General features: G+C 34.6%; 1 protein-coding gene across 4 annotated transcripts in view; it reads left to right on the forward strand.

Annotated features, from left to right (window-relative positions):
- Window positions 1-13727, forward strand: part of LOC115889921 (aryl hydrocarbon receptor nuclear translocator-like protein 1) — a 212014-nt gene that overhangs the window by 74614 nt on the left and 123673 nt on the right. For 2 of the 4 annotated variants that reach the window (XM_030910017.1, XM_030910018.1), the window contains exon 1: window positions 2162-2795. The exons of the other annotated variants lie outside the window; for them this stretch is intronic. In XM_030910017.1, the coding sequence (XP_030765877.1) occupies window positions 2485-2795 (311 nt within the window). In that variant the 5' untranslated portion in view covers window positions 2162-2484. Of the gene's footprint in view, window positions 1-2161; window positions 2796-13727 lie in introns of those variants that run through there. 4 annotated transcript variants of the gene reach the window in all.

A 13727-nucleotide genomic window follows, 5' to 3' on the forward strand; every position in this document is an offset into this window, starting at 1 on the left:
GTAAAATCGTTTCTGTAATTGTAGCCGTGTTAAACCTAATCGGCATTTAAATTCCCCCTCGCTAAACATTTCTATTGGATTTCCTGCATCCCGTATATATCTTTTTGGAACTCGAAGACGATTTTCTTCTTCCACATGGTCCAAAATATCCTCAAACTCTTCTAACATATTCAAAACTGTTTATACTCTGTTTTTTTTCTCAGGTAAGATTTCGACAGACGATGACAGAAGAAAAGCAGATGACGTCCCATACCAATCTATTTATTTTACTAAAAAAAGTTTCTAATAATTTTTAGGTTATCTATGGATGGGTTTAAATATAAATCCGTCATGCGTCGTGTCTTGTTGTTTTTAACCAGTTTTATTGGTTTATTTAAAAAATGACAGATCGTATTTCAATTTTATTGGTTTGACGGAACGATGAACGACAAACGGACGCCGATGCGTATGAACTCGCTGCCTTTAGATTTTTGTAATTTTTGACGCTTGTCATGTCTGCCAAATTATAGGTTATAAATTTGTGTCAACTTTTGTTAAATACCCTGCGTTTTGGAAGATGATGCATTTGATTCGTATTATTACGTGTGTTTTGTGTCTTTTGAAGTCAACTGGAGAAAAATCGAGTGAAAATTAACTGTAGACCCAGAGCACAGCTTATGGTTAATACTGCTGCCCAGGCAGAAAGTCTTATACGCCAATGAAGTTGCCATCGATAAAGTTTGTATACCATTTCGTCGTAGATAAGTGCATCTCGTATATGGTAGAAGGATCAAACTAAACACATACTAAAACTGAGTAGCTGTAAAATATCGACATCACACGATAGGTAAATAATGGATTTTAGTACTGCAGAAAAATAATGTCAAAAGGTACTGGTTCAAAAAAATTAAGATTAAAGTTAATTAATCAGCCTTTAAGGTATAAAATTTGGTAGGTGTTATTATTAATAAAATAGTTTGTTTTATTTACCTGTGTTGTTTTATTTATTCCTGTGGACAAATTTGTATTTGTACATAAGTTATATTGATAAATATAATCATAAATGCGGGTAGTTTCATAAAGCTTGAAAGTAAATAATAGTTCTTTTTTATATTTTTTTGGTATGTAGTGTCTGGTTCTTGTTTGTTTTGTATTAACACATACCGTTTTTATTAAATAAAATAACTCGATTACATTTTTTCATTTTTATACAGTTTTTTTCACAATATTTTGAAGTAATCACTTGTCATCTTGTCAATCAAATTTTAAATATTTCCTGCTATGCGTTCCAGTTGTACCAACTTATTTCTTTGTAAAATAAAATAAACTACTTTGAAATTAAAATGACAGACACATCTATCACTGTCAAGGATCTTCTCGTTGGACAGACTATAATCAGACAAAACGGACTTACAAGGGATTTACTTTGTTTACTAAAAAAGTTAGGTTAAGAAACTATCCACAGATCACATTAACTATCCAAAATGACAATCTCCAAAATGAAAATCGCAATCTCCAAAATGACGTTTGCTCGTGTATTCTGTGGATTCCGCTCTCAAGAGCCCAAGACCGTCTTGGCGTCTCGAGACGCAACTATAAATACGGGCCTTAAGTTACAGCTCTGTGGAAACATCTATGACACTTCCAAGGAAAAGGACAATGAGATTAAAAAGACAAGTTACACAGTCTAAAGTGTCCAGTGATTAACTCGTCATAACTAAACAACGCACCTAGTAGTAAACTATTCCAATAATTCCACTCGTGTGGTCTAAACCCCCCGAGCCAGAATTGTTTAGTGTGTATAATTTAGTGTCAACAACAATTTGTAACACTATGAGAATATATTTTAACTCACTGCTCTCGAAACACCTCATAAATTACCATCTATTTTCACCCGACTTTTCCATATTATTATTATTATGCATCTCCTGCTCGAAAATTGTAGCCAGTATATTTTCATCAACCTCGCCCCACCACCCAAGCGCATTTCCAGCCGCTCGTCCGCGTTTGCCACATCTCTTTCTTCGTCTTGACCCCCGACACCTGTATGCATATCCGTTTTCCTGGTTTATTTGCCCCGCATCGGCGCCGACTCTGCTCGCAGGAAATTTCCCGCGCGCCGGCAACGCCGCCTCGCAGTTGATAGGCCACGTTCGTCGGCAACCTCGCAACTCAGTTCCGTTTGAGACGCAGCAGGAATGGGTCGTAGCCTGTTGATCGTTGGCCGGCGCGTGAACTACCAATTTTTCCATTGCACATTTTCGTTATTTTGGCGAAGATTTTTAGGGAAAATTCATCGGGAAGTTAAAGAAAATCGAGTTTCCAGTGCTGGAAATATTTCGGTATAATTAAAGCAATTTTTGTTTTTTTTTTCGGTTGTTATTATCGTTATAGTGCGCACTTCGACCTCTCTCACGAAATTGGAAGGAAAAAAAACATAGTGTGTGTGTGCAGCGTTGCCGTCGATAGCACGGCACTGGTATTCTTCCATGGTGCATCGGCTCTATGTTGTCGCAAGTGTTGATGAGCAACAGTAGCCATCAGAGGCGTGCGGGCGATGGGAGCAGCGAGTACCCCGGAGCCGGACCCAGCGGGGTGTTCAGGGGCGTGCAGGGAGGGTTTTACCAGCAGGACCCGATGGCGGGGACGGCGCATCACGGGGGTAGTGTGACGGGGACTGTGGTGCACCAGCAGCATCACTATCATCATCAGGAGGCAGGAAGTAGCAGTGGTAGTGGTGGAAGGCATGGAGGTATCGCGCAACATCAGTGGTATTCTCCGCCGCCACAAGCGACGTACAGTTATGTTGGACCTAGGTAAAAAAGATTTTTAAAGAGTAGTAATACGTCATTGATAAAAACGTGATTTTACAATATTATATCAACTGGCTGATATGAGAGATTAGATTCTATTAAACCTAGATTTTCATTTCAATACTTCAAAAAGTGTAAAAACTTGGAGACTGACCTTCCATACATCTTTTTGCCAAAGGCTTACCATTGCCTAGTTCTGGAATGTGAACATTTGTTCCAATTTAAAACTATAGTCATGGCTCAACTTTCGTCTATCTAAAATCAGTTATGTAAAAAATATTTGTTTATTTAGTATTTGGAAGCTTTTTTGATTTTTCTGCGGTAATGCATAATTTTCATTTTTTCAACTCAGCTGAAACCAAAACACGTTTCTGTTTTTCTAAACATAGACAGGCAAAAAACTTCTTGCGGAAATGTACAATCTTTATTTATTGATAAAATATTGTAAAATATAGCAAGATTTGAGAAGCAATTATTGAAATTCGTAAACAGGCGCGTTTTAACTTACAGCGTGTTTTGATTACTTTGGTTTCGTTTATTTTATTGGTTCGTTTTTGTCGGTACGGTATTAATGTCTGAATTACAGTATCTCTAGGTTAAGTTCATACCTACTCAAGAAAAGTGTTTAGAATGTAAAGCAGGAACATGTTTTCATGTAACTCATTTTACTCTCCAAAAAACCCTACATGGGTAAATAGCTATGTCGCCACTGCAGGAAAATCTAAAATAGAATAAGTATTTTTTGTAAACACTGATGCTGCGTTAATCCAACGGAGACTAAAGCATATCGCGCACTTATGCGAAGCGCGGCGCGGCGCAGCGCGGCGAATTTTTGATGGGTCCGCTAACTTATGCACGGTTTTGCGTACGCGGTTGGTATTTAAAGTTGTTTTGAGCTGACCGTTTTAATTTTAGTGTTATCTCTATGACGGTTTGATAAAGGTGTGTTAAAATTTCATTATGTGCTCAAGTTCTAGCAGCAGTTCAGAGGGAGATTTTCTTACTTTATGTACAATAGCTGAGGAAGAAGAAATGCGTGAGAACAAAAAAAGAAAATCTTGGATTCATAATATAAATATAAAAAGAAATACGTACGGAGAATTCCATCACCTTCACTCAGATCTTCTGGAAGACGAAAGAAAATTTTTAATAAATCATAATATAACTTGATAATATGGCAGCATAAGTTGTAGATTAAATTTCGTTGGAATTTGACTTTCGAAAAATCGGTTTGCCAAAAATAAGCTTTTTACGTCAAGCAGTTTAAGCAGAATCGTGGTTAAGAAATTACCCAACTTTTTGGAACACCCTGTATGATTTTTTAAAAAAATTCATAATATGTAAAAAAAAAAACAAATAAATTATGCTTGTCCAAGCGTTTTCCCGAAAGACTAACCGTTTTTTAAATAACAAATATTGTAATATTTGAGGGCGTTTTCACACTCTTGGAATTTGAGATTCGAGAAACCCCTCCTTATCGAACCTCTACACCCCACAGTCAATCCGTTTGCCAAAAATCAGCTTTAAACGTCAAGCAGTTTAAGCAGAATCGTGATTACTCTATGGTCATATTTTATGAAACACCCTGTATACATTTATAAAAATCTTAAAATATGTAAAAACAACAAAATAAAATATACGTGTGTAAGCGTTTTTCGGAAACTTGACCGTTTTTAAATAAAAATATTGTAATATTTGAGGGGTGGTTTCACCCTCTTGGAACTGGCATTTCGAAAAATCCCTTCTTATCGAACCTCTACACCCTAGAATCAACCTGTATGCCAAAATTGAGCTTCTTACGTTGAGTGGTTTGAGCAGGATCGTGATTAATCAGTATGTCAGTCACTTAAGGATTTTATATATTAGTATAGATAGATAACTAATAGTTTTAGGTATATAAAACTATATACAAAAAATTATAGAATTTTACTCAGAATCTCTGCGTAAAATATGTGCTCTACATTTAAAAGAAATATTAAATTGGGCATCTCTTAAACTTCTCTAAAATTTGTTCTTTGTAGTCTTTTGTTGTAATTGTTAAAATAAATGAGATAATGAACAAAGAACTTTAGTCTATCCTTCACTCACCCTGTACAACAAATTCGTACTACGTTTATGTACCGCTACCCACTCCATAAACTTGGGAAATAATTAAAATTTCATACCTTTTATTCCGCATTTTTCTTCAATTTCTTCCCAAATATTGTCCCTTCTCAATTGATTATGATAATTGGGATCTCCAATATCATATATCTCTTTATAACTTTGTATAATTAAAATGAACGTTTCATCATCCATGATAAAACAATAATTAAATTACAAGTACTAAACAAACTCAAACGAAACAAAACGGCTCTTGATTAAACGTAACCTAAATGCCAATTAGTAATACATTAATCGTAGAATCCTTCATCCGAAGACACCCGAAATAGATTTCGAAAATGACCGAAAACAGAGATAGTTTCCGCAGACCACCGCGCACTAGGGCACGCGAAGCGCGCCGAAGAGAATTTCCTCGCTTTGGATTCCAGGTCTGCAACGAACGGCGCTTCGGCGCGCGGTGCAAGCGGTTGCTTCGCTTGAGTCAGCGGACGTGCATTATATAACACAAATTTAATCCGTTGCACGGTTTTTCGCCGCGCTTCGCCGCGCCGCGCTGCGCATAAGTGCGCGATATGCTTAATTGTCAGCAGTGGCTTGGTTTGCCTAACGGACAATATATTTATTTATGTTATGCTCATTAAAATCAAAGAAGCGATTGCCATAGATTAACTTACAGCGTGTTTTGATTACTTTGGTTTCGTTTATTTTATTGGTTCGTTTTTGTCGGTACGGTATTAATGTCTGAAGCGTATCGGTTCAGGAACTATCTTACATACAAGACAAAATTAAAAGTGTATAATGCTTATTTTTTACCTCACTTTAGATACCTGCTCCCTGTTTGGGGTACCTGTGGTGTCGCGAACTTTGGTAATATTCAAAGATTACAAAATAAAACACTAAAAATACTATTTAATTACGACCAACAGACTCACACGGAGACCTTATACAGGGAGCTGGGAGTGTTTAAGCTGGAGGACTTGCGAGAGTTGGAGCAGTGCAAACTCATTTATAAAATAATTAACCAACGTCAAAAGTCAAATACACCATTATCATTTTGCAACAAAAATCATGATCATAAAACGAGACAGCATCTGAACATTTATCTTTCTAACATTACTTCTAATAAAGGACTCCATAATCCGGTATATCAGGCTGCTTCTGCATACAACTCATTGCCAGATGACTTAAAGCACGAAGCAAGATATCAGGGATTTGTACGTAAATTAAAAAAAAAATATGTAAGAAAATAGTGTAAATAATGTTTATAATATACTAAGTATATAGAGCTGTTGCATGTGCCACTCTATTGATTTGAGTTAATATATAAATATATAGTGTAAATTTAAATTATTGTAAATAGAATACCTGTTTATTTTTTTTTATTTAAGTTCTCAATACCAGTGTTTGATATATACACTGTTTAGAGAAAGAAAAAAACTATGTTGAATTATATGAACTTTATGTTAAATAAATATTTTCAAAAAAAGATAACTAGCATCTACAGATGCATGAGCAATCCATTTATTTTTATTAGATTGTATTAAAAAAGCCTTTTTTATTTTTCTTTTAGAGGCTATCGCTTCTTTCATTATAATTTTGGCGTTGTTAAAATCTATTTTGTGCCCTGTGTTCCATGAATGCTGACAAATCTTAGATTTGTAATAATTTATATATATAAATTTTTTCGTATGCAGGATACAAGAAATACCAAACCGCCTACCGAAATCTATTTACGGTGAGCTTGTAGACGAGGTTGCAGGTATTCTAAGCCGGAAAAAAGGGAATGATGTATTTCCGCAGAGAAATTTTTGTGATTTTGTGTTGGGGGAGGCTTCTATTCTGAATCACCCTTGGTCTTGATCTCCATAATTCCCTAACCAACGTTTTTGCCAACACAGGAAGGATTTAAATTATTTGCCTTTTTGAAGGAAACCGGATATTACCTCAAGATTTAATTTTATTGCGATCATAAAGAAGAATTAAAAACTTAGGTAAAACACGAAATACGCTACTAAATAGCTATTAATGCTGATGCTGAAAATTATATTCCAACAAATGGCAGATGCATTATATTCATGCAAAAGAGATTAACAGCTATGTCTATAAGTAAATGTTTGTTTTATATTTATTGAGTGGCCCAGTAAAGATTATTACTGAACCTTTCTAGAAAAGAAATCGTGGAGCAAAACATTATTTGATGTTTTTGTGCACATGACGATTGATTTCTAATTTTTTATGAATTTTGTTTTTTAATTATAGCTTAATTTATAAATCTAATGTACAAAATGTACGTTTAAAATAGTTCTCCACATGTAACTAACCAAAGTTAACAAAATATTATGCAAACCACATATTTATTTTGATTACGTAGTTATTTATTACCTAACATAACAAAAGTAGAACATAAACTAAGACCAGAATTTGATTGTCGAACTGTTTTGCTTTATGTTCTGTCGGTATATTTAAGGCGTGTAGGTAGAATGAATGTACTTCGATTATATTCTACAGTATGTTCAAAGAAAATGCGATTCCTATCTAACAACAATGCTATAAAAATCGGAGAAGAACTATTGGAATATGTAGCGGAATTTAATTACCTACCTCGGCGCGGCATCGGCAGTTTGATTTCGGAAAAGGCCAATATCGACTCTGAAATTCATCACAGAATTAGCAGCTATTTTGAGAAAAATGCATTTAAAAAAAATGCTTCTTTTAAAATGGTTAATCCCGTTTATACTTTTCCAGATTTCCATACTTTTTAGAGAAAAATAAAAAAATTGGCGCCGGCGCTGGGAGGCACGTATAGCCGCCCATACTAAAATATGTTGATAAACAGTTGGTAGGCAGTTCTTTTAGTTTCAAAGTAAAGGAATTTTTCCAATTTTAGTCCGCGGTTATTTCCCCTATCCGCCACCTGGGGTCGCGTCCCATGGGAGTTTGGAGTTCTCCACACGGATTTTCTCAAAACTGCGACTTTGACTGATTTTGATGTTATTACAAATTTTGTTGCAGATATTATTCCTAATTTTAAATTGAAAACCGGGTTTCGCTAGCCACTGTAATTTTGGAGTTACGATTTTTTAAAATTTTTAACCCCCTCACATACCCGCTTACCAACCCCCTACCCCCACCAAAAACTTATGGCCAGATTCTCGGGTGCCCTACCGTAAACAGTATTTTTGTGCCAAATTTGGTTAAAATCGGTTTAGCGGTTTTTGAGTTATCGTGTTACAGACCGACAGACAGACAGACACCATGAACCTGTTGGTATGGTCGGCTAAAAATATGAAAATATGATTGATTTTTTTTCTAAATTCTAAAAATCAAACCGCGTTTCTATGGTAACGTAATTTCGTGTTTGTTCTTTGATTGATGGGTATTATTAATTTTAATTAACGTTATATTTTCTGCTGTTGTTTGGACAACATTGAACTAAATAAATGTTATCCTTCTTTAACATATTAAAACAGCAAAAAATATGACACTAATCAAAATTAATAACAACCATCAACCAAAGAATGAGAACGAAGATATATTACTGTTGCGGACCCGTGTGGACTCGACCTAACCTAACTATATGTCCCGCTCTCAGATGACCTTAACATCGCAATTAAAGAATAGACACCGTGATGATTCATTCGAACGTTCGAGAAAAAACGAGTTCCACTGGAATGGAGTAGTACTAGGGGATTCAATCCCGGACAATTTTATGTTGTCGGGATCCCGGGATTATTAACCACGAATCTCGGGATCCCGGGATTTCAGTAATAATGCTACCAATGTTACTTTCAAAGAACATTTTATTAAAATTCCTGGAGACAAACGGTACATTGTGAGACAGGAAATTGTAGAGAGAAACAAGCCCTATAACACAGGATACAACATTTTAATGAACAGTGCTTTCCATAAAATCAATAAAATGAAAAATATACGAAATAAAATAAATGTACCGATTCCTTTCGAAAATCGACATCTATGAAAATATGAACCCTTCCTGGACACAAACGGTACATTGTGAGACAGGAAATTGTAGAGAGAAACAAGCCCTATAATATATGATACAACATTTTAATGAACAGTGCTTTCCATAAAATCAATAAAATGAAAAATATACGAAATAAAATAAATGTACCGATTTCTTTCGAAAATCGACATCTATGAAAATATGAACCCTTCCTGGACACAAACGGTACATTGTGAGACAGGAAATTGTAGAGAGAAACAAGCCCTATAACATAGGATACAACATTTTAATGAACATTGCTTTCCATAAAATCAATAAAATGAAAAATATACGAAATAAAATAAATGTACCGATTTCTTTCGAAAATCGACATCTATGAAAATATGAACCCTTCCTGGACACAAACGGTACATTGTGAGACAGGAAATTGTAGAGAGAAACAAGCCCTATAATATATGATACAACATTTTAATGAACAGTGCTTTCCATAAAATCAATAAAATGAAAAATATACGAAATAAAATAAATGTACCGATTTCTTTCGAAAATCGACATCTATGAAAATATGAACCCTTCCTGGACACAAACGGTACATTGTGAGACAGGAAATTGTAGAGAGAAACAAGCCCTATAATATATGATACAACATTTTAATGAACAGTGCTTTTCATAAAATCAATAAAATGAAAAATATACGAAATAATATACATGTTCTGATTTCTTTCGAAAATTGACATCTATGAAACTATGACCTTTCCCCGACACAAACGGTACATTGTGAGTAGGGGATTCAATCCCGGACAATTTTATGTTGTCGGGATCCCGGGATTCTTAACCCCGAATCTAGGGATCCCGGGATTTCAGTAATAATGTTACCAATGTTACTTTCAAAGAACATTTTATTAAAATTCCTGGAGACAAACGGTACATTGTGAGACAGGAAATTGTAGAGAAAAACAAGCCCTATAACATAGGATATAACATTTTAATGAACAGTGCTTTCCATAAAATCAATAAAATGAAAAATATACGAAATAAAATAAATGTACCGATTCCTTTCGAAAATCGACATCTATGAAAATATGAACCCTTCCTGGACACAAACGGTACATTGTGAGACAGGAAATTGTAGAGAGAAACAAGCCCTATAACATAGGATATAACATTTTAATGAACTGTTCTTTCCATAAAATCAATAAAATGAAAAATGTACGAAATAAAATAAATGTACCGATTTCTTTCGAAAATCGACAACTATGAAAATATGAACCCTTCCTGGACACAAACGGTACATTGTGAGACAGGAAATTGTAGAGAAAAACAAGCCTTATAACATAGGATACAACATTTTAATGAACTGTTCTTTCCATAAAATCAATAAAATGAAAAATGTACGAAATAAAATAAATGTACCGATTTCTTTCGAAAATCGACAACTATGAAAATATGAACCCTTCCCGGACACAAACGGTACATTGTGAGACAGGAAATTGTAGAGAGAAACAAGCCCTATAACATAGGATACAACATTTTAACGAACAGTGCTTTTCATAAAATCAATAAAATGAAAAATATACGAAATAATATATTAATATTCATGTTCTGATTTCTTTCGAAAATCGACATCTATGAAACTATGACCTTTCCCCGACACAAACGGTACATTGTGAGTAGGGGATTCAATCCCGGACAATTTTATGTTGTCGGGATCCCGGGATTCTTAACCCCGAATCTCGGGATCCCGGGATTTCAGTAATAATGTTACCAATGTTACTTTCAAAGAAAATTTTATTAAAATTAACGTTAATTAGTTAAAACAAAAACAAAGTCTTTGGAACACAAAAATAAGTAAATATTCTTCTTAACCGACATTAAACAAAAATTAAAAATCTCAAACAAAACAAAAAAGAAACTGGACTGATAATATTATTCCATATTTTTAAAAAATAGCGCAAAAATATAATATTGTCTATTGTGTCATCTCTCATAGCAGAACGAAATTTTGTAACTATCAAGCCTACTGACGAAAAACACCTTTCCGATTCTACACTTGTAGGCAGTATTGTACTTAAAAAATCAAAAGCTAGTTGTAAGTTTGTTCCACGTTGTCCACTCTTCTGGAACGTATCCATCTCATTTTTTATTTGGGCTTCCAAGTTTTCAGTTTTTGTTACTGGTGGCACGGTTAACGCTTCATCTAGCCTCTCCGAAAATGACACGTCATCATTTAACGCCTGGTACCTGTTCTGAATAGTAGCAATTGGTAAATCTTCATCCGATTCCGAACTATCTGAGGAATCTAATATGATTTTACTTGTTATATCTAGTCGTTTTAAGAGGTTTGCTACTTCTTGTTTCAAAAGTTTTTTATTATTCCGGGAATCACCGACGTATCGCTTGCCGGCGGCGGCGCTATAAGGAAATAAGAAATTCAATTAAAAGAGTTTTTGCATATACAACCTTAAAAATAGCATTTTACTATATTATATAAAATCCCGGGATCTGTTATTATTTTCCCGGGATCCCGGGATTGAAAAAATCCGATAAAAACGTCGGGATCCCGGAATCCCGGGATTGAATCCCCTAAGTAGTACATAGGAGAACATTCGAAATCTTCTCTATGCACCTAATGATCTATGGATTATTCGAGAAACTCTTTAGCTGTGGGTATAAAATCCGACGGCTGGAGCCTGAAGGTGCGTATTCATTATCCGAACGAACGAACGAACGAACGAATGAAAGTGCGGTATATTTAGACGGGGACCGAACGCATGCGGCCGTTCGTTCGGTCGTGCGCTCGACCATCCGCTTCGAGTCGGTACATCAAAGGCGTTTAAGGTGCGTATTCATTATCCGAACGAACGAACGATCGAACGAACGAACGAATGAAAGTGCGGTATATTTAGACGGGGACCGAACGCATGCGGCCGTTCGTTCGTTCGTGCGCTCGACCATCCGCTTCGAGTCGGTACATCAAAGGCGTTTAGACGTCATGGTACAAAGAATACAAGGTATGATCGATAGTGGCTCCAATTTCGTTCAGTTCGCGCATACCACCTGTGACGTCACTAGGAAAATAATGAGTAAAAAAAAATAAAGAAAGTTGACAGGAGATCTGCATTTTTTGGGGTTATGGTTAAGAATTGTTTATTTTTAAGACTTTTTAGTTCGTTTAATTTAATAATTACTAAAACCAGCAGTTCTAAAAATATATTTAAAAATAATAATTATCTATTAACACGGATTTGGACGATACGTAAGAATACTAAATTTATTTCTATATTCGGTATAAAATTGTTTATTAGGTTTTTAGTTTGTGATGTTCATGGTAAATAATTTTCATTTTCATTGCCTCTGAATTCACATGAGGACAGAGTTGAGGATATCTATGGAAAAGTAACCACAAGAGGAATTGTTACATCATTTAAAAAATGTTGGGAAGTTTATTGTTTCCCATCGAGAAGTAGAAAATGCCAATGCAGATGAACGTATTGTAATTGTGATAGAAGTAATTCTAAGGGTGAAGTTTATTATAATTAGTGGAAGTAATACCAAGGGTGAAGTTTATTATAATTAGTGACTTGTGCTTCTTTTTATATGTAGAAGTTTCTGGTTTTGAGAATAAATCGGTTGAACGACACCCAAAATTTAAAGGAAGTATTTGCATACCCAGAATATGCCCATCAAGGATTATATAGCTCAAATTTCCTTTAATGGTAGGCAATTATTCAATGCAAATTAACTTTTTAAGTGACTAAAATATTAAATAGTTTACAATATGGTATATCACTAAAAATATATTACTTTTAGGTACAATTAGGGCCCGATACATTTCAAAAAGTAGAATATTATTTTATATTAAATGAGGTATTGTACTAACAATCAATTTATATTAATAACGGAGATTAAAAATAACAGAATAAATAGTTCTTTTCTTATACTACAAAAATGAACTATAGAATACAACAGTATTTAAAAAAAAATAAAAAGTGATGTTCCGGCCGAGATTCGAACTCCGGTCTCTCGCTTCCCTAGCCCGACTCCTTATGCACTGCTCCATAGTAACCTTGCTTAGCGATAATTCAATGACGGTATATAAACAAAAAAACAGGTTTATAACAATATCTTGACGATTTGAACTGGCGCGCGAATGAAGAAATGCGTGCGGTCTTCTCGTGCGGTTCTATCGTGCGGTCCCCGTCCATACCACTAGCGAACATTCGTTCGTTCGTTCGTTCGTTCGTGCGGATAATGAATACGCACCTTGAGATTGGGCAGAAATAAATAGACGAGTACAGTTGACGCGCTAAATTCAAAATAAATTCTTTCTAGATAAATAGCTATAAATCGTTTATAAATAGTTCTTTAAGTCTTTTATCGTTATTGTTTTTGTTAATTAGTATTAAATAAATTGTTTTTTTTTAATAAATTGTGACTTTCTATCCACACGGAACCGACGAAAAACGTAACATTACCTTAGAAATGCGTTTTCATTTTTAGGACTACATATAATTTGTTTTTATTTTTCTCTAAACAAAAAATCTGGAAAAATACAAACGGGATTAACCATTTTAGAACAAGTAATTTTTTTTGAAAATAAATTCCTCTCAAAATGTTAATAAAAGTTTTCCTGCTGTTAATAGGATTCGGGGATATACTGTAGAAATACGATTGTATGCATATTCAATAAAAACATATATTATTTATTTGCTATTGGGGGTCTAGGTTTGTTGCGACCTTAAATATTTTTGTTGGTCAAATATTTTTTCTTTAAATAGAAACACATAAAACGAGTCGTATTTCTTAGTTTTTTTTGCATGAAGATTATATTTTGATTTTTAAATATTTGTTTTAATGGAGATATTTCC

This window comes from Sitophilus oryzae, unplaced genomic scaffold, assembly GCF_002938485.1.
Source record: "Sitophilus oryzae breed Bouriz unplaced genomic scaffold, Soryzae_2.0 scaffold_857_pilon_pilon, whole genome shotgun sequence".
NCBI lineage: Eukaryota > Metazoa > Arthropoda > Insecta > Coleoptera > Curculionidae > Sitophilus > Sitophilus oryzae.